The 25,572-nt window shown below is 39.1% G+C and overlaps 1 protein-coding gene across 2 annotated transcripts in view; it reads right to left on the bottom strand.

Moving 5' to 3' along the window:
* The window catches only part of GALNTL6 (polypeptide N-acetylgalactosaminyltransferase like 6), a 423,107-nt gene that overhangs the window by 64,066 nt on the left and 333,469 nt on the right, over positions 1–25,572 (bottom strand). For both annotated transcript variants that reach the window (XM_009900801.2, XM_054166080.1), the window contains 2 exons: positions 24,517–24,702; positions 19,094–19,277 (listed from right to left, as the gene is read on the bottom strand). In XM_009900801.2, the coding sequence (XP_009899103.1) occupies positions 19,094–19,277; positions 24,517–24,702 (370 nt within the window). The remainder of the gene's footprint in view (positions 1–19,093; positions 19,278–24,516; positions 24,703–25,572) is intronic.

Genomic DNA, 25,572 nt, shown 5'->3' with positions numbered 1-25,572 from the left:
TACCAAATAAAACATTTTCTGGGCTGCTCTTCAGCAAGCTACGTTTAAAAAAGTCCACTGAATTGCAGTTTCACACATATCCCTAACATTAACTTCGAATGTATTGTTTGAATTTTTACTTGAATTGCTTTTGAGTACTATAAATCTTCAACACAAAACTTTTAAAACATTGCCTGTTATTATAAGCCTTGCAAACTGTCTTTATCACAAAAGGTTTAATTACCTTTATAATACTTCCCTCTTAGGAAACAAACACACAAATGAAGTGCTTCAGTGAATTAAGAATGCTCCTTCCTATGACTCAGTTACAAAATTAAGTCCCTTAATTGAGCTGAAGAGTTCAACAAATCACTAAGCGCTACTCTTTGTCCACAGAAAGGAAGTTTTCATAGCAAAACAAATAGCTGTGCACCGCTTAAAAGTTCTTTATAACACTCCTTAAGACATTAAAAGCTAATGAAATGAATTGTCTTCTCCTTGACTACATCACACACCGCTTTCACCTGATGTGAACTTCAGCAAATAAACAAGGCGGGGAGCAATGCTAGAGCTGTTTGAAAACCTGGCCCAGTCTCCATGGGAACAACTAATCACTATTCCCTTTTAAAATGACCTTTTTCTTATCAGGAAACAGATACAATGTCCTCCCTCTCAGTTCTCTCTCTTCTAGATGAAAAAAATAAAGTTCAGCTGGAGTCTCCAAACGACTAATGTGTGGCTCCCAGGTACGGAAATCAAATTTGGACACAGGAATGCACTCATGACTTCACAGCACGCAGACTGGAATAGTTAATTTCTCATGGATGTTAATACATTGCACAGTGAATACAGAATTTTGCTGTTAATTTAATCACGCAACACTCTTATCCTTTCCTGCCACAATGCTAACCAACTTATGCTTTAAATTTCTCCTTGGCTCTTCTCTCCTCACTGCTTTTCAGTGGTGAATCTCACATTATTTTTTTTCTAATTAGTTCTTCAGTTTGCCAGGATCAAGTTGCACTTTAACCCTGTCTTCCTGATGATTTGTAAGCTTCTACCAACACCAGATTTCTTGATTTAAAAAATTTACTACTTATTTATTGTTCAGATAATTAACAACGACATTGACCAGAACTCGGCTGTGGGGTTCAGCAGAGGCATTTGCCACAGGACCCTGTACCAGTATGACAGACAATCTCACAGCTGAACGTTAAACCACTCACACCTATCTGCTGAGAAAAATGGCCTCTCAGCCTGTTCTGTAGTCATCTGCATTAAAGATGCATCCACACTCTATCACCTTTAAAAGAAAGCAACATTGGCAACACCAAAAAGCCTTGTAGGGAAGATCGCCTTTACTGCCTCCCTATTCTGAGTAGCTGAGTTCCTAATATTGTACATCTAATGTTTTGCTGCTACCAGAGGGAGGAATCTCACTCTCCACTCTCTCCTCTAATCCTTCCTGCTGTAACTTGCAGGTATGTGGTCTTCTCCCCCTGGAGCAACTTATCCTCCTCAAACTGCTTAATTCACTCAAATGCTAGAAAACTAGAGCTTTTTTTCCCTTAGTGTGGGGTAGGTTTTTTGCCACTTGGGTGAGTTTACATGACTCCTGGAGGTGAGTACCGTAAAGCACAGAAGGCAAAACTAAGTCAGCAGTGTGACAGACTGCCCCACAGCAGGAGCATCCTCTCCCCATGCTGGTGGCAGGGGATGGTTGTGTTCTGCCTGTGTCTCATGGCACCATATCTTCTGTCAAAGAAGGAAATGAAAATTTCATGACAGAGGCTTTTCCTGACAAGCTTATATTAATAATTTTATTATCTTTTAGATAATTGCAAGTGGATTATTTAGTATTTTTTATCATTTCCAATTCATGTTCAAAGACAGCCTTGCTCACGTCTTTCTGACTATGTGGTTTATAATAGGCTCCAAACGCAGATTAAATACTCTGTAATATCTACCATCATCTTTTTCTTTTCCCTTCTTCATTCATCCAGAGTAATTTAATAAACCAGCCTTTTGCCTGTCCCAAAATTTCACGGCAAGTATACACCATCTTGTACAACACACAAATCCTCCCCCTTCTTCCCTAGATAAGATTTGAAAATCACTGGAAAAAGATCTGTGGCTGCTTTACCTGACAGAGCACTTCTCGAAGCATTCTAAATTTCAGGCAGCTACTGAATCCAGAAAAGCATGCCCACCCTTTCCTGTTATGCTGCACTAAAATCACCTAAAATGATGCCCCACATTTGCAGGCTTAAAATAAAAATTGAGGAATCACTCCAGTTTTGAAAGAACAGGTGGAAATCAAAGCCCACACAACCTCTGTCTCAACTTTTCCCTGCTCTGTCTCAGCTCTCCTGCTTGCTGCCTGGTGACTCTGCCTTCAGGACAGGAATATCTGTCTGCAAGGTATACTCGGACTGATGACATCCAGTATTTCCCTTGGAGGACACCAGCTGGAAGGTCCCTGGAGCCAACTCTGACATCACACTTGCAGGTAACTAATATGGACAGATGGCTAATTTGGCTTGAAGCTTGTATTCCAGGATGTTCTACTCAGTAATTAACCTTAGTTCTGATAATGATAAAACCTAACCATTCTAACAAAACATTTGGGTTTGCACCAACATTTCTGATTTTTCTAATTTATTGACATCTGCATTCATAAATCTCAACTTCAAAACATCTTCCTTGTTGAAATCAGCTCCTTTTTAGGTTTTAAAAATACTTTCAAAATACTTTTCTCTGAGCATCTCTGTGAGTCAAAATTAATAATATTTTTCAATTTAACTTCATGGATCAAAAGTTCCATATTCTGAGCTGTATTTGTTGTGACCAGTCAACTGAGTCACTTGGTGTGATAGTGCTATCTCCCCTTCTACAGTGTAAATATACAGCTGCCTATTTGCTTTCCAGTAAGGCCTGTACACAGAAAGCTGACACATAATTTCCATGCTTTTTTGAGATAATAAAGCTAGGTATACATCAACTGTATGCACACATCAACTGAAGACAAACTGAAAGGGGTTGCAGCTGACATTAAATACTGGTGGAATTTATTTGCCTAATTTCCTTAAATTGATACAGGACAGCTAAATGTCCAAAACTACTTTAGGAAATGCTTGATTAAAAAAATAATAAATTAGCCAAAGAGCTAATTAACTGGTTAAATTAGTTAAATTATAAAGAAAGTTAAATGGGGGAAGATAGCCTAAGATGGGGTGGAAAAGTTTGGTCTAAACAGTTCTCTGTGGACACTTCCCTTTAACACTTCAGCACCGTAATGCATTGAGTTTAGTATGAAACAGTTTGTAAGCAGTCGGACGGTTGGCAAATTGTTGACAAATTCAAATGCAGGTAGCTGCAAAAACTGTCATTACCAGTGACATCCAGCAATAAGATAGAGCACAGCCCTTTGAGTCCTGTATTCCACTGACAAAGTGTTATTTCTTCCCTTAAAACCCTAGGTGTACTAGTGGTTCAAAATACCAGAATAATGCAAATCCAGAATGCCTAATTCTTTTGTCAAGACAAGGAGGAGATACATGTGACAATGACAGAGAAATTTGCTCTGTTCCTTCCTTTGCCACATGACTCTCTGGGAAGTCACTTGTTCTGTGCTTCATCTATTAAATTTGATACTAATATCTTTCTACTTCAGTGGGATGTTTTGATAGCTAGTTTATTAAAGCTTGTGACACAAACAAAAGCTTATAAAAAAGATCTTTAAAAGCTCCCATTGAAAGGTCAATGATATAAAAAAAGGTTTCTTTTTATTAAGTACTCATGGAACGAACAAAACGAGTGTCTCCTTTAGTTCTTAAAACTTCATTTGAATTCCAAGAAGTATGTCCATTGTCTTTCAGAGACTTTCAAAGGTTCATTCTAGCCAGTGGCTACATCTGACACAAGTATGTGGCTTCCAAAGGTAAAAAACAAAGTGGGTTCACTAGACTCTAACCAAGGGACCAGCAGCAAAGCCTGTTTCTTCTGTATACATCAGTAAGAGCAGAGACAGAGATTATGTCTCTGCACACACAGATTAGAGATGGAAGATGATTTTGAAGAACAATGTTTTTAAAGCTAAACCAGCCTATTCATATTGAAAGAAAATAGGGAATTCTAGAACTTAACATGAGACAAATATTAAAGCACCTAGATACCTAATCAAAAGCTTACCAAACTCCCAATCCCAAACCAGAATTTGTTCCTTTTTTTTGCAGCAAAACATAGTTCTATTATTAACTTAACAGAGACCAGGATATCATTTCCTGATCATCTGAGTCCTGCCTTACAGGTTCCTGTGAACTACAGCTGGTATTTTAAACTGCTATCCAAGTACTCACAAAACAACGGATATATAATTGGGATATTTCCTTTTTCCTGTTTGTAACCATTGCTTAGCTAATTATGCTCCAGAGACACTACCTGACTGAGCAGCAGCAATACTGATTAATTCAGAAAGAAGAAGTATCAGATGCGCAGAAAGGGAAGCTGTCATGAAAATCCCAGGGGAGTCTGTTTTAGCTAACAAATCTGACAGCACATCAGTTACCAGCCCTGCCTCTGGCAATGTGATGAGTTACTACTGCTCCAGCTATTGTTACCATCTACAGATTTTTCTGAGTCCCAACATGAAAATTTCCAAACCAGTACATTTTTCAGACTGAAATACCGAACTTAAAAAAATGGACTAAGGACACCAAAGTTTACTGTTTCTGTTACTAAAGGATGTATATACTCTTAACATTAATCTTTCAAGGACAGAAGCCAGAGAGATAAAAACAAACCAAACCAAAAGGCTGAGAAAGACAGAATTCTCCAAGGTGAACACTGACAAACTCTGACTTTATGCCTAACACCAAATTTGCTTAAATAGATAGCAAATATACAAGACACCAGAATGTATAGTTTGAATATCAAAATGCTAGTCATGCTTCCACTTGCTCACTGATTTGTAATATATATTTATCTATGGTTTTCTGAAACTTCAGATTAATTAACTGCTGCAATTCCTCTTCTAAAAATCTGGGGTTTTTTCCATATACTATTACACATGCAAATCACAACAGGAAAATTAAAACCCAGTATCACTGTGTTTACTTGAGGATTTTAATAAAACATCTGTGTTAAGGTAAAGTGATGTTACCAAAGAGATTAGAGTTGAAATAGCTTTTAACCTAGATTAAAGCATGGATTGTCTCTCCTCCCTGCAACAAATAGTACTTTTCACAGAATCACAGAATGTTAGGGGTTGGAAGGGACCTCAAAAGATCATCTAGTCCAACCCTCCTGCCAGAGCAGGATCACCTATACCAGATCACACAGGAACACATCCAGGTGGGTTTTGAATATCTCCAGAGAAGGAGACTCCATGACCCCTTGGGCAGCCTGTTAAAGTGTTTTGTCACCCTCACAGTGAAAAAAATTTTCCTCCTGTTTCCATGGAACTTCCTATGTCTCAACTTCCACCCATTGCCCCTTGTCTTATAACTGCACATCACCAAGAAGAACCTGACTCCATACTCTTGGCACTCACCCTTTACATATTTATAAACACTAATGAGGTCACCCCTTAGTTTCCTCTTCTCCAAGTTAAGGAGCCCCAGCTCCCTCAGTCTCTCCTTGTAACAAAGATGTTCCACTTCCTTAAGCATTTTTGTGGCTCTGCACTGGACTCTCTCAAGCAGTTCCCAGTCCTTCTGGAACTGAGTGGCCCAGAACTGGACACAATATTCTAGATGCGGTCTCATCAGACCAGAGTAGAGGGGGAGGAGAACCTCTCTCAACCTACTAACCACAGCCCTTCTAATACACCCCAGAATGGCACTGGCATTCCTGACCACAAGAAAACATTGCTGGTTCATGGTCAACCTTCCACCTACTTGGACCCACAAGTACTTCTCCCATTCTCTACTTTAAATGCAGAGGTATATCAAGAAGGATCAAATATCTCAGAACAACCCTCTTTGCAACATACAGGACCCATCCAAAACACTTTTCACTTCTGCCTCCAGTTTTACACGACCTATTCCCAGCGGCATACTATTGCTATCAACAACGTTGCTGCAAATAAAAATCTATGTTAATTTCAGGTTTCATTTGAAATGGAAGTGGAAAAAAACCACATTCAGCTTATTGAATGAAAATGGACTCCAGTATTGGAAAAGCAACATCAAAGTTCTCAAGGAATATATCAAACGCATCTCATCTTGATGCTCTACTGAACATCTTGTGCCTGTTAACAGAACCAAGGCTAGATCATCTGAACTTTTGCAAAAATACCTGTTTCAAGTAACTGAGATACACAAGGTCAGGTAGCTTAGGAATGGATGAAAGAGGTATTTGATAAGTTTTGGAAAGGGCAAATGCAACTTTAAGATCTATTAGTGAAGATCTTTTCAGAAGCTATAGATTAATAGCACTGCTGAGGAGTGTGTGCAGTACGATGCTGCATACAAATCTGGCCTGCTGTTTTCAAAAAAGGAGCTGTGCTAGAACATTCATGGGAATTATGGATTTGGTATTTTACAAGGCTGAAGAAGAAGGCCATTGAAGTGCAGACTGAAACAGCATGTGATTTCTCCTTGGCAACAAACCGGGAGTTATCTGAGAGATGAAATATTTTTAAATAACCTGGTGGCCTAGGTGGGTTCAATTAATTTCAGAAATACCAATGTTTTCACAGGTCTGAGGCATCATCTCTGCTGCTGTCAAGTTGCAGGAAGTCCTTTACTCCTGCTGGGGTCACAGCTTCATGGGTTGAACTCTGCATTGTTGTGCTTCATTACTGTTCTTGGAGAATTTGGATTCTCTATTATGTCCAGAATGTCACAAGATGCAAAAATGTACAAATTAATTTAATAAAGTTTAGTATTTAACTTTTTCTGAGTCAAATGAAACCATTCAAAATCAGATGTCTAGACAACTACAGCTCTCATCTCACTAGGTAATTAATAATTCTGCTAGTGCTTATTGTTTATACATACAGAGCAGAGTGTTTCTGTGATCTTCCACATTTCTGGAAAATATCCTTTCCTGCTGGGTAATAGTTGGTAATAGTTGTTTTTCCATTCAGAGCATGCTTCCATTTATTTCTGTACCTATTTGAAGAAATTGCCCAGAGCAAAAAGAAATTTAGAAGAATTTGAATTCCACCACTGTTTAACATGAACTTTTGCAGAAAAAAATACTTAATTCTACAAGGTTGATGTGACTGTACTGTAGATGCACCTTATGTGGCATCTGATCTAAACTGAGTCTCTGTAAAACCAGCAGTGTGAGTGTGGCAGTTAAAATAATCAGCCCAAGCATCAGATTTCTAGTTTTACCATGCATTGTACTATATTTATTCTTTATATGAGTTGTAGTGTCTATAAGACAACAGTAGTATGACAAATTCCTTCTGAAGCTGAGAAGAAATGGTAGTGTAAGCTGTGAAGGAGTTTGGGGCAGCTGAGATGTAACCGTATTTTCTTTATTAAGACCTAGGCTAACATGCATAGGTCAACTAGTTTGACGTCAATAACTTCATTATATACATGGCTAAATAACACTGAACAAAATTCCACTAAAAATAGTGGCTTTAAATTATTTTAATATCATAAAACCGGCAAAACACCCTCTGCATGCCATTTAAACAAGCATCTGAAGGGGACTTTGCCCTCATGAGCCAGTAGGTGGAGATGTCAGCCCAGTAATTGCTGCAGAAAATAGCGACCCGACAGTTCCTGGTACAGCTGAAGGTTTGTATAATACAATTTAACCGAGGTTAGATTTCTTAATAAGCATTAGATGAGACAGATGGAATCTGCTTGCAGTTAAGGCCCATCTATCAGCCTTCCTTGCCACAGACATTCTTACAGGCTATGGTCAGCTGTGCCTGCAGAGCTTAGGAAATTTTCATATTCAAAAAACTATGAATGAAAGTAAGAAGCCAAAGAGTTAAACAGGTGATGAAAAGACATTTTTCACCACCTGACCAAGTGTCCTCAAGTAAGTTAAATAAGCTTAATCAGTGTTCACATGTACCACATGAAAAAAAAACCAAAACAAAACAGTAATATAAAAGTATAGTCTCACCCATCCAAATATTTTGACAAGTTTTGAGCCCTTCCATGCTTACAGAAATTATGAACATGTTATTACCTTCCAGTAAACATATGAAGGTTCTTAAAGTATTACAGTTTCCATTGAGACAGTCATAAGACTCTGTTTTGGTATGAAAACTTTATGAATCTATTAAATTATCATTACAGGAACTCTTGGTAGAAACTGATTGCAATAATGCCTGATTGCAATAATGTCCCTATTTAGCAGAAATTGAAATGTAAACAATTACAGTAATATAAGACAAAGTGTATAAATTAAAGCAATATAGTTGGACTTTTATAATAATGTATTTGTTTTGGTTATGTTGCTTGATTTAAGGTCTGATGTGAACATCCCTGAAATGTCAGGGCCCATATGACATATATCTGCATCTCTATCTATATCACCTATACCTGTATCAACTACAAGTAACAAAGGATTATTCTTCGTTCCTGAATGCCCTTTGAACAAGTCAGGAACAACCAGAGATTATGTTGTGAACAGTTTTGGTATTGAAATTGTCATTCTATTAAAAAGAATCACTACGAAATGGGTGTAATGGGTTGGGGCAGATCCCCTCCCCACCACAGGCAGAAATAACGACTCAGACAAACGGATTGCAAAAGTGATGAAAGTTTAAATAGAAAGCAGTGAATGTTACAGAAAACCCAAAGCGCAGTGACAAAGATCCCATCCCCACCTGAGGGTGCATCCAAAACCCCCAGGGCTCCTTCTTCCCCCTCCCTCTGCTGGGCTAGTCTCAGCTGGCCAAGCCTGAGACTGCCCATCCCCCTGTGGCCTTGGGCCTAATCAGGCCCATGGCCGGGAGATCTCTCCCCCAGTTACCAAGTCTCGGAGAGGGAAGGAAAGAGGAAGTGCCAGACCCCACTGCAAAATTTATAGTGGTGCAAGGGATTATGGTAGAAATACCTAACTTCCTGAGTCCACCCACTGGGATGGACTTCTGGACACAGGAAACACCCCTGTAGCAGAGGGCACCCAGCCCAAACTACGACAAATGGGCAAGGTATTAAAACTTACTGCAAGGCAGTGAGCTGGGGACTTGAAGAATTTTCTGTCGGCTGAGAACTTAAGATATTTGTTCTTCTTCAGTGTGTTCTGGGAGTCTCTGAAATCACTGCCTAGAGGTCCCCAGAGAATGGTCTGAAAATAGCATTCCAAACTACTGGCTTTCCCACTGTTTAAGTTTTCCTTGTGTACTCTGAGACGTCCTTTGCATGTTTGCAATGCTTTGGAAGGGAAAAGTGTTACTGTTGTCCTCGAGTGCTCCTGGCTTATCACCACCTTTTTCACTCTTAATTTACTACATGTCCACGGGTCATTTGTACTCATGGTAAAACAGAGTGGTTATTTACCCTAGCACAAAAAAGCCAGGGAAGTTCTGCAGAATCAGCTAAACTCTCTGCTGGAGAACCAGGAGAGCAGAAGTGGGGTTATCCTCTCTCCTGGCAAGCACTTCATTCTCTGTAGAGGGCAAATGTCTACAGCACTCCTCCAGTACTGAAAGTAACACCGAAGCATCGACTTAACAACTGAAAACATCAAAGAGGTTGAGTTTGCAAGAAATTCACTTGAAGATAATTTTGGGCTGTTCTCCCACAAAGGAAAAAGGTATTTTGAGGAAAAAAACCCCAAAAGCTGATACTCGAATCTTGTTCCCTAATAAAGGACACTGTCTTGGCAGTTTATAGGACAACAGATGACAACTGTTTTGAGCCTTATTGGTTCCTGGTCTTTTAAAAGATATGCATCGGATTTTATAAATAAATTAACACAGTAAAATTTGGAGTGTTTATCAGAATTTTCACCTCACAGGTTGCTGGAGGCATTTGCCTTTGCCTCTTGTTGAAATTTGTCTTCAGATAGAATGATGACATCTTGGTTACTTATATGACAAGAAAAGAGATGCTAGGATGCCTGGGGATAATACAGAACATGACCTTGCATGTCTTATTTCTGAGGTGCTCATCATACCAATACTTACACTGAACTCTCCTAATACTTTGAACAAAACTTTTATTAACTCTCTTTTTCTCACTCAAGCCTCAGATAAAAGACCTGATCCACGGACAACTGCCAGGGTTAACAACTACAGAAATATGGAAGAGATGTAACGATTGTCAGAGAGATGCAAAAACTGCTGATAACCATTTCCAAAAAATAATCACCTGTAAGGCAACATTACAATCAAAATTGCTTTGAGGTAGTATCCATAAATACTGTCCTGCATCTGACTCAGTTCAGTGTCTTATTAAAAACCCACGTGGTGCAATTCAGCAAGCCCACTCCATGGAGCTTTACACAGGGCATTGTGTGTTCACTGTATCAGTTTGGAATGTGTGTCTGTGAGGTCCTAGATCTTGGTCTCAAGTCTTGAAAGGCAATTGTGGAAAGAAAACTGAAGAGCCAGCTGCCATTGTGCTGTAGATCTGAAGCCATCTAGAGCATCTGGAGAGAGTCTTATGTACCATTTTAGAAAGATTTGCTCAGCTGGAAGCAAGATTGCCAAATTGGACAAATGGGCCATGGAAGTGGTGGTACACATTGCATTTTTGGTTAGGAAAATGGAGTAACTACTGGATGCATTGTTGGAAAGCCAGACCTTGATTTCTAACATGGACCAAACAGAGATTTCTACAATCAGGATTTATGATAAATGTTGCCATCTGCACAAACCTCAAACAGAGCTCAAATAACAGTGCAATAGGTTGCAAAACTTGGAGGGTTAATCAGAACTGAAAAGTCTTTGTGAATCAGAAAAGTGAAGTAAACAAACAAAAAAGTAAAAATTTTTGGCTACAAAGTATGACACTGATTTGGGGACAATAAAGGGACATAGCACTTCAAATAGATACGAAGACAAATATCTTGCCTCCAAACATGTAAAATTTGAATTACAAGATGAGGATGATGAACACTGGCCTAGATACCAGTCCTACAGAAAATGATGTGGAGGTTGCCCCACATTACAATCCTGGCATGAATCAACAACATTCAAGGAAATATAAACTGGAACATAGCAGCTGAAATAGGCAAAGTGACTCACCTATTTACAAGGCTTTGGCCAGTGCATTATCTCTTCTCAGTATGGAAAAAGTCCAGAGGAGAGTAAAAGTAATAATCAGAGATCTAGAAAACGTGACTTAAGCAAAACTGAAAAAAGTTATTTCCTTGAAAATAAATAATGAGCTGATCTGACATGAGCCCTCAAGTACCTAATACAAGGACTTCTCCCAGGGTAGAACGTACACAACAAACCAAAAGGGGTTAAAGCTGTGGCAAGAAGGTTTCTGATTACATATTATAAGAACAATGCTGAAATACTGGCTATATATAAAATTCTTCACAGACTCTTCTTTTCATGCTTCCAGCACACACTGCAAGGGCATCTTGATTTCTTTAGAGTGGGAGTCAGGAAAACCTCTTCACCTCAGGGGGAAGAGGGTCCTATACCAAGACAGCTGGACAGTCAGAATTACTTTATGTAGACAAAAAAAACCCAGAAGGAATATATCATCAGGTGAAATGCTTATTATGCCATGCTTAGTTGATAGCTGACTGAAATAAAAGAACCATGACATTGGAGGGGAAATGAAGAAAAGCACTGTGATCATAGAATCATACAACTATGGAGTATCTGGCAGACTCTGTAGAGTAAGGGAGAAAGAGAGAAGGGTACACACCACACATACCGCTACCCTTAGATATTCATATTAGACAGATGCTAAAGAGTATTAGTAAAGTTGAGCCAGTGAGTATGCATGGAACTTGCATCAATGTGCATTTTTTGGAAGTGCACAGAGGGGTCTGACAAAATTAATTGTTTTAGTCTTTGTTCTGTCTTCTGTTGGGAGCAGCTGTAGCACTAGATTCAGGCTTTAAATAGCAACAGGTCATTCCTTACTAAAACCCTAACAAAAAACAAGCAGAAATGAAGTGGATTCAGAGGTCACTCCCAGCTTTATGCAGGTAAACAACAAAAAATGTAATTGTTTCTTAATACCAATAGATGTCACCAAATTCTGCATGAAAAGTTACAGAGAAAATGGCTTGAAAACATTAAACCCAAAATTTATTACAAACAAAATTGATTATTTTTAAAGATTAATTTCTTTTCTTTACAGAAAACTTGTCAGAGATGATTCTATAATTTTGACAGCCAAGTCATCTGTATCAATAGTGCATTGACAGTGTTCAATATCTCACCTGTATGCACCGAGCAACATATCTCTGTCTCCTTCTTGGACACCATCCCAGTCTTTTTTATGTAAAGAAATATTAAAATTCCTGTCCAGAAACTACTTAGTTTTCTAATTAAGGGTAGTTTTGGTGACCTACTCCATGAATCTCCCCAGCATATGGGCATATAGACTATCAAGTTCTAAAGTTAATGCTTGCATGAAGTAGCAGGCTAACAGCACTAGAAATATATAAATTCAAGATGTTTACACTTTTGTGCTAACCATTAAGCTCCAATTGTAAAAGGAAGCTGGAAATACAAGCTCCTACAGAATCAGAAAAACATAGCTACTTTGGCACTAGAGTATCAAGGCATTATGAATAAAATTATTTCCCTTTTGACTTGGGAGGCATGAGCCTCTAGCAACACTCAAGTTGGTGTATCAAATCTGAATCTACCCAATTCAATAGCATCTAGGACTAATATATTATCAACAGCCAGTAAGTTAAGACTCTTTACAGTCATCTCCTTTGAACTGGGCTTTTGAGTAAGTATACTTGGTTGTACAAAACCTCTACATAGAAATCCCAACAAAGGCAGGAGAACATGATTGAATATGTATATCTTCACTCATAAATAGTTTTTAAATGTCAGCATTTTTCACTGACAAAAATTCTGAGATTTTCATGAGGCCATGGGTGGATGGCAGTTTGCAAAAGCTATTGTTATCTCCACTAACAGTTTTCTACAGACCACAGCTTATAAAAACCATAAATCAAGACCTTAAATTATAAAACCTCGCATTTGTTGGATACTGCTTCTGTGTAAAATAATGCCTTGGCATCACATTTCCCTGTAGCTCTGTTCAAAACAGTAGATTATATTCAGGCTTTTAAAACACAGACAATTGTTTCTGGTTGTGAGAGGTTTTATGAATATGTTTATAGGCAGAAATCAGTCATAAAAGACACAGACTATAAAGCACTGGGAGCACAGAACAGAAATCATTGTCCAAAGCACTTTCTAAACTACAGAAAATGATCATAAAATTGTAAAAGTACTTGTCAGATATGAAATGCAGTCTTAGCAAATACTTTCTTTGCACCAGCATGTTGTAAAAATATATAAATACTGAAAATAAGGGGCTGGAGAAAAAAGAGTATTTCTGACAGTGCCTCCAGTTCAAATAAAAGAGCAGGCTGACAACAGCTTGCATACTAATAATATGATTTTAGATACACAATTCAATGGAAAGTGCCAAGTAATCTTCTAATCCAACACACAATTTGCTACATTAATGTCATACATCCAGTGTTGAGAGTCTGTGCTGCAAGGGAAGAGAAAAATGTAATGATCATCTAATTTCATCCCTTGTGCATGTCCAAACTGTTACCAAAAAAGTACATCCATAAACCATAAGTAGCCCCTGTTATCATGAGCCCTCAATTTCATAAGCTTTGTCAGACTCACCTTTCAGGTGGAAAGGGACCTGGGGGTGCTGGTTGATGGTAGGCTGAACATGAGCCTGCAGTGTGCCCAGGCAGCCAGGAGGGCCAATGCCATCCTGGCCTGCATCAGGAACAGTGTGGCCAGTAGGAGCAGGGAGGTCATTCTGCCCCTGTACACTGCACTGGTTAGGCCGCACCTTGAGTGCTGTGTCCAGTTCTGGGCCCCTCAGTTTAGGAAGGATGTTGACTTGCTGGAGCGTGTCCAGAGAAGGGCAATGAAGTTGGTGAGGGGCTTGGAGCACAAGCCCTATGAAGAGAGACTGAGGGAGCTGGCGTTGCTTAGCCTGGAGAGGAGGAGACTCAGGGGTGACCTTATTGCTCTCTATAACTACCTGAACGGGGGTTGTAGTGAGGCAGAGGTTGGTTTCTTCTCCCAGGCAACCAGTACCAGAACAAGAGGACACAGTCTCAGGCTGTGTCAGGGGAGGTTTAGGCTGGAGGTTAGGAGGAAGTTTTACATAGAGAGAGTGATTGCCCATTGGAATGGGCTGCCCGAGGAGGTGGTGGGGTCGCCGTCGCTGGGGGTGTTCATGATGAGGCTTGACAGGATGCTTGGTTCCATGGTTTAGTTGATTAGGTGGTGTTGGATGATAGGTTGGACACAATGATCTTGAAGGTCTCTTCCAACCTGGTCTATTCTATTCTATTCTATTCTATTCTATTCTATTCTATTCTATTCTATTCTATTCTATTCTATTCTACTCATACCTGAAACAGCCTTGCAATGGTAAGTGATTCTTTTCCTACTTTGCAAATAGGAAACTGAGTATAGGAACTAAACTGCCTCACCAGGTATTACAACATTCTTTCTACTTCTTTGCCTATCCTAGTATTTGCCAAACTATTGCTCTGGTCTTTTGCTAGTATTACATGGTTCTTCAGCTTTGTCTCCTTTCAGGGAGGTCTGGAGGTGACCGCCCTACATCAGAAGGCAAACAAAGAACTCCTAGTGAGCAAGGAGTGGTCATATATCAAAAAGCTCATTATTTTTCTCAAATATGTACTAGAAGTCTTAGCATCCAGTAAACAGCACCTCTCTCATAGGTTAGGATTTCCATCCTGAGTTGAAACTCAATAGCAATGCTGTTAGGTTTAACTCACAACTTTCCCTCCCTCCTGTATCATAAGGTTATGCCACCATGAAACTGCTCTGAGGAGCTGTGAAGCCCTTTTCTGCCATAACTGATTTGCACTATATTAATCCCATCTATTAGTTTGTGGTTTGTCCAAATAGTTATTTGAGCTGAATTGTTGTTTTCTTTCCAATTAAAAATATGTTGCTGCTGGCATGAACGGACACTGATGCCCATTTTCAGATTGGGCATGTGATAACGTGAATTGATGTAAATGCTGCCAGGAAACAAACAGCAGTCATCCCCAGGAGGCTTAAGTATATCAAACCTTTGCTTTAAACTTTCACAGAGCTTTTAGCCCAAACAGACTACTAAATCATATGAACTGGCATGCTGTATATCACAGTCCATTATAGTAACAAGGTTACCCTATTAGTTTAAGTGGCAATTGCTTGTATTAGGCAAACTCCTCCAGAGACTAGGATACTTGCACCACAGAAAGAAAAAGCCACACAAGAGCATGCTCTTATGTCCCGAACCCATGTGTCCCATAAGGGCATGCTCCCAAACCTCTGCCATGACACAGAAACAAATAATTGAGCGATAATAAGCTGATGTGATCCATGCCAAAAAGGAGATAAAGATCTCTGGTACTCCCTGCTTATAGTCATCTCAAATTCTGCTGAATGATCATTGACCCTGTGATCAAGAGAGTGAGCATCAACATGATGTGATGAGGATTCCACAACTGTCCAACAATTTCCAACAATGTGTCAGAACAACAACTTGCTCCGTGTCGTTTATACAACCCTGAATGCATCTGAAGGCCCTTTCAGAATGTATTGCAGTAGCTGTACATGACTTACAAGAGAAAGATCACTACAGCCAACTGTGATGAGCTGCAAGTGTGACAAATCAGTTGAATGCAGCATAAAACTCCTGTTGCTTCTGTGGCACACGGAAAAGAGAAATTAACAAAGAGATCACAGATTTAGCCTCTGTATGGGAACACATTATTAAGGGTGAAGTTCAGTTTCTATGCCTCTAAGGATTCAACATATCCTGAAAAAAGAACAACACAGATCTTCAGAAAAATAGCTAATCTTAAAGGCTATGAGATCCATTTCATAGAATCATAGAATTGTTTCAGTTGGAAAAGATCTCTAAGATCATCAAGTCCAGCCATCAACCTAATACCACCATGGTCATTAAACCACGTCCCAAAGTGCCACGTCTGCACATCTTTTGAATACCCCACCACCTCCCTGGGCAGCCTATTTACAGAATAACAAGTGTTCTTTCCTAAATGCTACAATAAGTGGATGAGAAAGTCCAGATTCTGCACAAGAGGGATTCTGAACTGAAAGAATCATACAATCAATAAGGTTGGAAAAGACCTCAAAGATCATCAAGTCCCACCTATGACTATGACTATATATCCAAGAGTATGACCAGATAGATGGTGTCCCCACAGAATAGGACTTGTCAAACACTGACTATGGAATACAGTTTAGGAAAAAAAAAAAAAGAAGTGTGGAAAACCCTAGTTCAACTTGCTTTGGAGCTCAGCAAACTCCATGCTATTGTCACACCAAAAGACGACCTGACAACACTTCAGTTTGTTGTGTCAACAGCAAACACGCTGCTCATGTCTGCTGCAGCAGTATTGTCATCATATGCAGATGGAAAGCAAACATACCATTCAGATAATACAATCACTGCTCTTAGGTCTTCTACAGTCTGGCCTGGTTTTATGTATGTTATCTCTTAGGCTGATGAGATTTGGTTTTTTTTTTGCTTAATATCATATTGAGTTGGCATTTTAAGGGAGGGAAAAAACTCATCAGCTCCATTTCTGGATCACATACCCAGTATTTGCTGGTGTTTTACTAAAACTACTGGCAATTTTCCAGTTCATTAAGCATCAGCTCAGATCTGATGCTGCTGGGAAGAAATAATGCTGTTAAGATACCAATAGTAAAACATTTAACCTAAATTAAAAAAAAAAAAAAATCCCTACTGCTTACAAAGTAGTATATAATAATTATGGTCCTGGCTGAGGCTATTTTTCATTTTAGTGTATATGCATCGAGAGGAAAACTGTCCTGTCTGTTTAATTCTGGAGAAGATGTCTTGGTCAGTTAAGTTACTGATATCTACAATGGTTTGTAAAGTTTACCATTTACTGTACTTGTTGTAAGCAAGTATTATAGTTTGAAGTGTCAACAGAAGAGGCCCTGGGAGAAAAGCAGTACTGACTTTGAAGCAGAAAATGATTTCTCCCTTAAGGAAAATTCCTACTGATTATTTAGAACACTTCTATACCCTCACCATTCTAGGCAGAGGGTACCTTTGAGTAAAGATACTGTCCTAGCTCATCCAGCCATCAATCCTGCTGCCATGTGTAGGGATGGACATGGTGGTTCCATTTTCAATGTGGCATTTCCATCTGCACCACTGACTCAGATCCTCTGATGGGGAAAACAAGAAAGACTCTCACTGGTCTGTGTAAGAACTGGGATGCCGTTCCACCATTCTGGGGAGATGACTACTCAATTGTAAGACATTTATAGGTTTCATTGTCCTATATGTTGTTCCTTATGAAGCCATTTATCTCTGTGTCTCATGAATACAGGTACAAGTGGGTATCTACTGCAGTAACACTGATTGTAACAACAGTTCATGCAAAACCATCACATCTGTTGCTCTGTACTGCACAAAGCCTCATCTGTTCTAGAAAGGTTCCTGTGAGTTTCTCCTCTCCAGGCTTCCATTGTCTTTGAGAGCTGCATACTACAAGCTACAAATGTGTGAACTGGCTGATAAGCAGCCCTGTAGCTATGCTGACAATATAGAAATTTTACTTATACACAAACCTTGCTGAACCAAATGATATACAATGGGCTTTCAGTAAGTGGCAAGAAATTACAACTGCTTGGAAGACCAGGAAGACTTAGCAAAGAACAATGGAAGCTCTAGCAGCTCTGAACTGTTATGTGATTACACTAGCTGCCATCTGTGTTGTGGAGTGGTTACACTGATGGAACATACTTCAGCACCACAAACCCCAATGCAAGATGAAGACTGCTGGGCCCAGAGAGATGGAGGTAAGTAAAAAGAAATAAGCCAAATAATGAAAATAAGCCCACTGAATGCCCCAGTTAACTACTTCTCTCTATTATATTGCTGGTCATTCCCTGGGCATGAGAGCCATTATCTGCATGAATCAGAGCCATTACTTCAAAATAGTGCAGAGTCAGGGCCAGACACACAGGTTTTCTATTGCTATTGTTCCCAGGTTTTGTTTTAGGGAGGTGAAAACACTGAGCTTTAAAACTTCCAAAACCTGCAGCATGGAGTTTCAGTCATTGCTACTGAGAGCATCAGAGCCAGTCCTGGCTGACATTTCTGCTGGGATGCATGATGTGTGAGAGACCTGGAGACATTGCCACACTGCACAACGCCTGTCTGTCTGTCCCCTCTCTGCTGATGTGGATTAACCTGAGCTGATCCTGACATGAGAATAATTAAAAGAAGAAAGGATCTACCTTGTGAAAACTAGATCATTCCTGTGAATGAGCTGATTTATACAATACTGGGATCAGTGGCTAGTTTATCAAGAATTAGTTACGAATCAGCATGACACTGTTGAAGTGTGGCATCCTTGTGTTTAAATTACAGCAATACAGTAGTAATATCATCGGTCATAAACAAAACACCTGCTGGCAAAATGTGGACTCAGTTATTGATGCATTTGTTGCATCCCACCTCCAGCAAAGCAAACATTAAACTACAGTCTGTTCAGGAAGGTGCTCCACGCAATAAATGGAGTACTGTAATCACATTCACTCCTTGTCCAATATTTTTTCCAATACTTTTGTACTGTCCTATATTTGGGGTTTTTTTTGGTATTATTTTGTATTTGTCCAATACTTTTTCTTAACTACAAGTATGTGTCTGTTTCTTTCACATATAACCACTGGGAAAGAAAAGATGGGAAAGATTTGTGTTTCTAGGCACAGCTTGTGAATTCTGCAACTTGTTGCCCTGATTTTTTTCCCTGTTTTGAGGTTTAATAAACCGGTATAAAAGCTTTTCGCTTCTACTACCTTTCATTAGCACAAAGTGGCGGCCTGCCTGGAAATTTCTGGGCTTGGATTCTTCTACTACAGCCACCTTCTTTGCCTGTTCTGCTTCATGTTCCCACTCTCCCTTTTATTGCTACTTACTCAAAGGGGTCGCTGGGATCAGCTCTCTGGAGCTCTGGAGGAATCGGTATTCTTTTGTAGTACATTTCCCAGTCAAAAGCTCCTCGCATGGCATCCCCCGCCTGTGCCTCGTAGCCAAAGTGATTGTGGTCAATGACATCGATCATAGGACACACGATGGTTTTGTGGTTTAGTGCAATCTGGTCTGAAAAATGAAAGTAGAAAATAGGAAATGGCATTCTAGTCAAGCCATCTATCATATTACTGCAAAGTGAATCCCACAGGTTTTCTGATGTTTGAAGATTGCTTGCTTTGTTCCCTATGGCCCTCAAATAATTTCATTTTTCAAATCGGTATCAAATGCAGACTGGACTTAATGCAGTTGGGCAATGATTAGAGGCATTTACAGTTCTTTAAAGGGAAGCATATCCCTGTGAGGATCACAGGAGTCCAGTCATCTATATCCCTGTCACTTCGCTACTCTGAGTTGTCCCCAATCTGTCAGCTATGGAACAAACCAGAAAGCAAAATGTAAAAATACACTTTCATCTGTGGGGAGTGTGTACAGCAAGCTCCTGCAAGAGAAATTTGTGTTCCTAAACATAAATCTCAACCCTTGCAACCATTCAGCCACTTGTCCTGTGGCTCTAGTGTGCATCAGCTGTGAGATGAAATGCTACAAATTGAAGGCAAACACCAGCATGAAGAGCAAAACAGGACTTGTGCCCTTTTTTACTACCAATCTCATAAAGAAGACCCCACAGTGTTGTCCTTACTCACTTGTGTGCTTTGTTTTTTAATGAAAGGAGTTCCTTTTTGATTAAAAAAAGAATAAAATTAGAACTCTGAGGCTAAATTGAATTCCCATCTCTAGTATGAGGTGAATCCTATTGCTTAATCACTTAGAGCTCATTAGAAAAGAAATAAAAGTAAAGAGGATATTCTAACTGCAAAAACTACGCAGAAGAGCAATAGTTTGAAATAAGGAAGCAGAGGCGAAATTTGTAGCTGCATTAACATGAAAGGACAGCAGAAAACCTGTCTATGAACCCCTGAAAACAAAATCTCAAAATTCCAAGTATATTTTTTTCCCTCTAAATAGCAGTCTAGATTCTTTACAAAATATACTACATTGGAGGGTTTACATGGAAAACTTGTGTTTTGTTTTTAAGGACTGGATTTCTCTGGTGCTTGATCTCTAAAAAAAACCCAGAAGGCTGAGAGTGGAATGAACACTTAGACAGGAAGTCAGGCAGTACTGGTATAATGATTAATATTAAGGATTCTGCTTCTTTACTTCTGAAGGGCTGAAATTAAAAAAGATTACTTTAGCAAAACATCTGTAGTTTTCATATTTATTCTCAGTTATTGCGTAGAGACTGTCAAAATGGTGGAACAATGCTGACCGCTAGGGAGAAATTACTGTGTCTGGAAGTTCAGCAGGTTTTTACATCCATATCCTTTAATAGTGAAATAAATTTAAAGCACAGGCTCTCATGGAATTCTAGGAAAATCATCTCAGACATAATGGCTGCATTACTGTTGCTATTGCCAAATATAATTACATTTACTGGTATACTGTGTAGTGTTATCTGTAATCATTATGTAGAGTCATTTTTACATAATCTCTTTCCTGTGATGGTCCTGCTAATAGTTAGAGGGCTTATAATAATCTGTCTCTGATACCCTCATTCTAAATTGATTGGAGGAGAGAAACTAAATGGGATTGATTTGGCTGGAGCAGGTCAAAGGTAGACTCATAATACATTAGCATCCCTCTCTTGATCTTTAAAAAGCTGCTACCTTTAAATAGACTGAAGGATTGGAACCATCCAAGTCACATGCAGAGACAGCCAGGGAAAAAATTATTTGAGCGATGCAAGAATTTTGCAAGTAAAATAGTCCCTACCTGCCTGTTCTTGTGTGTTTCTGCAGAATTTACTTTTCAGCCTCAAAAAAGCTTTAGACATGATGAAGAACCACAAGAAGAGCTTGACTTCTGAAGAAACCAGGGTGTTTTCAGTTGTGCTCACCAAAAGGCAGAGTAATAAAACTAACAGCATCAGTGTTTCTTTCACTATGCCTAAAACAATGTATTTTGCATACATACTTAAAAGTAGCCCCAGTAGAAATTCAGGAAAAAAAGGGCCATAAGTCTCACTTTCACAAAGAGCTAGTATCAGCTTTACAGATGTGAGCATGCTTCTGCCTTTACCAGCCACTGCTCTTCATCTCCTCTGCTCCTAATGCAAGACACTCAAAGCTGCAGCTGAACTGCTTTACAGTTTCTTTTGCATTGCCTTTACTCATCGTTCTCTCACAAATTCATCCTGGTCTGAAAATTTCCATGCATTATTTCCATGCATTGCAAATACTCTTATTTTCCTACTTAAATACATGATTAAAGATGGTGCCAAAATATGAGTGGCTCAGAAAACTACATCTGGTTATCTGATTTGTCACATGTACTTGTACTCTCAGTCTCCCCACTGGCAAGTCATGCATCATATAAATGTTGCAGAGATGGACAGCTATAGCTAGCAGCTGTCTTCATAACTAGCTAAGCATGATCTAATCATGATATAGTTCTAAGTGTTGCTCAGGAAAAAAAATATTCTGTTTTGACAAACCTAGTTCTGGTAGCCTATGGCACTACTAATATATTGTCCATCCCCCCTCTTACTGCTCCCACAGCAACATCAGCAGAAGGAAAGAAGTGCCTACATCTTTCAGCTGGTTTGCTGCTTGGTTTCTTACCTGCAATAACCACTTTCACACTACACTAAACTCTCTGCTACAGCAGCTGGAGCCCAAGATGTATTTCCTTCCACTGACTTTATACTGCTGTGGAGTCATAACAAACAGCTGTGTTTCCAAACATTTTTACATGCCTACAGCTGCCTGCCTACATCAGAAAAACTCTCTGAGATTTCTGAGTGTCTTATCTCAGTTTAGAAACACATTTAAGCTAAAGAAATAAACTAAACAAAGAGTAAAGAAAAACAATTTTGCACCTGTTTTTAAGAAAACAAACCAAAGAATTGTAATTGAAGCTCCACAAAGCTATTTAGATAACTAACAAATACTGAAATAAATCAGTCTTCCTTTTGTCCAAAGAATTGATAGTCAGTTCTAAAAACTTAAAATTTAGATACCTAATTAACCTTGAGAAATGCATGTACATGATTGCTCCTGGCTTCCTCATTGCTCCTGGCATTCCTACATTCTCTAACATTCAGTTCAAGGTCTTATTCTGAACAAAACCTGGTTTGGAAGAGTGGAAACTGCTGCCTCTTTCAGTGAAGACTGGCGGTCTTTGCTCCAGAACAGTGCTAAATTTTGCTGTAGTTGAAGATGTAAACTACATGTGGGAGATACAATCAGAGCTAAAAGAGGACAGCTTCAAAGCAGTAAATATCTAATATATCCTCTGTTGCAATTTCCCTGAATGACATTCAGTCACACAAAGTGTTGAATGAGTCACAAGATAGATCTTTACATAAACACTTGCAAAAATACATTAACTTTATTATTAGTAGCAGCTAGGTGTCATCTGATTTTGGTAATGGCTATAAGAAAGTTCTGCCATATGTTTAGGAAAACAAGGAACAAGGCATCCTTAAATTTACTAGCTGTGTGTTCATTCTCTATTTGTCCTTCTTCATGTCATGCTTTACTTGTTCTTTCAAAATAAAGCCTATTGATTCTGGCCTCCAGTATTCCTCAAATTTAATTTCTACATCCTCTGGCTGGTTAGCTGTGGGTATTTGTACTATATGTGGAATAAGAATTATCTCATTTCACTTGAGAACTAAGGAGAACTGGGACTTGTTTCTTTCCCGTTTTCTGGGTTAGAGCTGAGGGTTGCAATCATCAGTTCAATACCCAGCTGCAACCTAACTGCAATTATTAATCCTTTGTGACCATTCTATTTATTCTTCATCTTTTTTTTCTGCTAAGATGTACCTGCATTTCAGACAAAAAAGCTAGAAAAGGAACTAGTTTTGCAAGCTGCAATTTTCTCATTTCTAAGTTAGCAAAATTGAAGGGTCATGTCTTATCCACAGTAACTTAGCAAAGGGTGAGAATCTTGATGAGATTTTTCATTAGTGGCAATGTATTATGTGCAGTGGGGCAAAACCAGAAAGCACAGGAAAGGTGGCTGTATATGTAGAGTGCTCCAGAATGTTTAACAACTACTCATCAGGGCTTCTTGTGGAAAGCTTGTTGAAACTTGTACTCCCCTCTGCTAGTTCATGTCATTTGGGTTTTACATGAAGACATGGAGGTTACTTTTAGAAATGCAGATGTTGTGAATAAGGGCAAAGTGGTAACAAGTGGAAAGACTGTATGTGCAATTTGATATGAAAGCTAGAAAGGATAAAACAATGGAATTTTGTACATGGTTTTGCTACTGATCTGAAGACAAACTAGTTATTAGTATTTTTTTTGGGTCTCAAATCGTAGTTCATTAGCAGAACAGCATCTCATCCTGGCTGCAAATGCTTTTTCAGCATGGCCAAAGTGTCCTACCAACAAAATTTCAGAAACAATAACTACTAATTAGTGAAATTGTATCCTGTCATGTATTTACAACATACTCTTTGAATTAATACAGATTTCTTTGCCTGGGGAGGTGGTGGAGTTGCCATCATTGAAGGTGTTCAGGAGGAGACTTGATGGGGTGCTTGGTGCCATGGTTTAGTTGTTTAGGTGGGTTGGATTGGTTGATGGGTTGGATGCGATGATCTTGAAGGTCTCTTCCAACCTGGTCTATTCTATTCTATTCTATGTAAAACTCAGAAAATTTATTTGGTCTTGCTAGCAAAAAAGCACTCAATTTGCAAAGCACAGACATAGGCTTTGCATGTAGTCAGGTGTTTAGAAAAAGGTGACATTGTTTCCTGAAGTGAAATCCCAGACTACCAGAATTGATTCTTTCCATTCCTTTGACTAATGGAGCTTTGCTGGCTTCAACTGGAATCCAGCAAGGTAGTCAATAGCAAATCATTCTTTCTGAGCTTTCTATAGTGGATGCAGTTGTTATTAGATTTAACTTTGAGGTCTTGGATACATTTACAGCAAAAGCTGTTTTAACAGAATATAGAGGACTAAGAAGTGATGCCTGCTTAACAAAGGTTGTCAGGTGTCATAAGGGAGTAGCATATTACTAGTGTATTTAGATGTATTTTAGTAAAATAAATGTTAACTCTAATAGGCCAAAGTGATACTTCAAAATTTTACCAGTTCTTTAGTCACAGGAACCACAAAATGGAGCTGTTTGCATTTGTCTGAGTTCTCTCTCATACTGACTCACCAGACCATGCACCAGAGCTCCAAGCAGTTCTGCAGTGTATGTCCTGCATACTGTGGGATATGGCTTCGATTTTTAAGCTATGCTGTATGCTCTAGTTTTAATGGCTGATGAAAGCTCATGCACTTACTAAGCAAGGGAGGCAGCCAATTCACGTTGACTTCACAGTGGGAATCCAGAAATGTCAGGACTTCTCCTCTAGCCAGCGAGGCTCCTAGGAGTCTGGTCCGAATGAGCCCTTCGCGTTTCTTGGTACGTACAATCCTCACTTTGGCAAAACGGACCATGTATTCCTCCAGCTTCTCTTTTAAATGGTCTAGAAAGAAGGGCAAAAAAAGCATCAGCGGTGCCAAGCCTGGAGGAGCCAACACAAAGAAAAGTTGGCATACAACTTGCAAGCAGCTTATCTACTTCCATCTCTTGTCACTTCAAGTCCTCCAAAATCTACCTCTTCGAGACGGTTTGGAAAGTGCAAATGTTCCCTGTTTTATCACATGGAGGAAGACACTGACACTCTGGACTTGTCACTGCAGTTGTTACTGGCAGCCTGCCATCCACAACATAATGATGGCCAAAACAACTGCAGGATATTAATCCATCCTCTGGTTCCCGCAGCCCAAGGCCAGAAAAACATTCTGGCATGCCGTTTTATAAAGAGTGTCTTTTCCAAGCAGGTTTCCTGTATGAGCTAATTAGGAAGAAGTATGTGTGGAAATATTTTTTTTAAGTAAGCATTAAACTAGCACAATTATACTATTTCATAATGAGAAGGGAAACAGACATGAAAGAAGATCTTAATGGTTAGATACCAGCATGAAGCACATGGACAGCTGACTTCCTAACAAGATTAAAGCTGCAAAGGTAGAGTAGTTGATAGGTTCTCTTATCTGCATAATCTGTTTCTGTTTATATCACAGAACAGCATCTTTGGGAATATTTTTTCTTCTGACTTGAAACACACACTAAGAAACATAAAAAAACCCCAACAAAACAAAAAATCCCTAAAGTTTTGCCTCATCCTAAACACGTCTTCAACAGAAATTCTGATCTTTTGTCTTTGTTATAACACCTCAGTTAGTCAGGCTCATTACTCTGGAAAAATATGTTAATTTCATTTGACAGGGAAGGAGGGAGAGAAAAGCTTAACCTCCAGTAATTAAAACTGGTCATAAGCCCCATTTAGTCA

The sequence above is a fragment of the Dryobates pubescens genome, chromosome 1 (assembly GCF_014839835.1).
Source record: "Dryobates pubescens isolate bDryPub1 chromosome 1, bDryPub1.pri, whole genome shotgun sequence".
Taxonomy (NCBI): domain Eukaryota; kingdom Metazoa; phylum Chordata; class Aves; order Piciformes; family Picidae; genus Dryobates; species Dryobates pubescens.
Note: the sequence above shows the minus strand (reverse complement) of the source record. Positions and strands in the feature narration are given on the sequence as shown.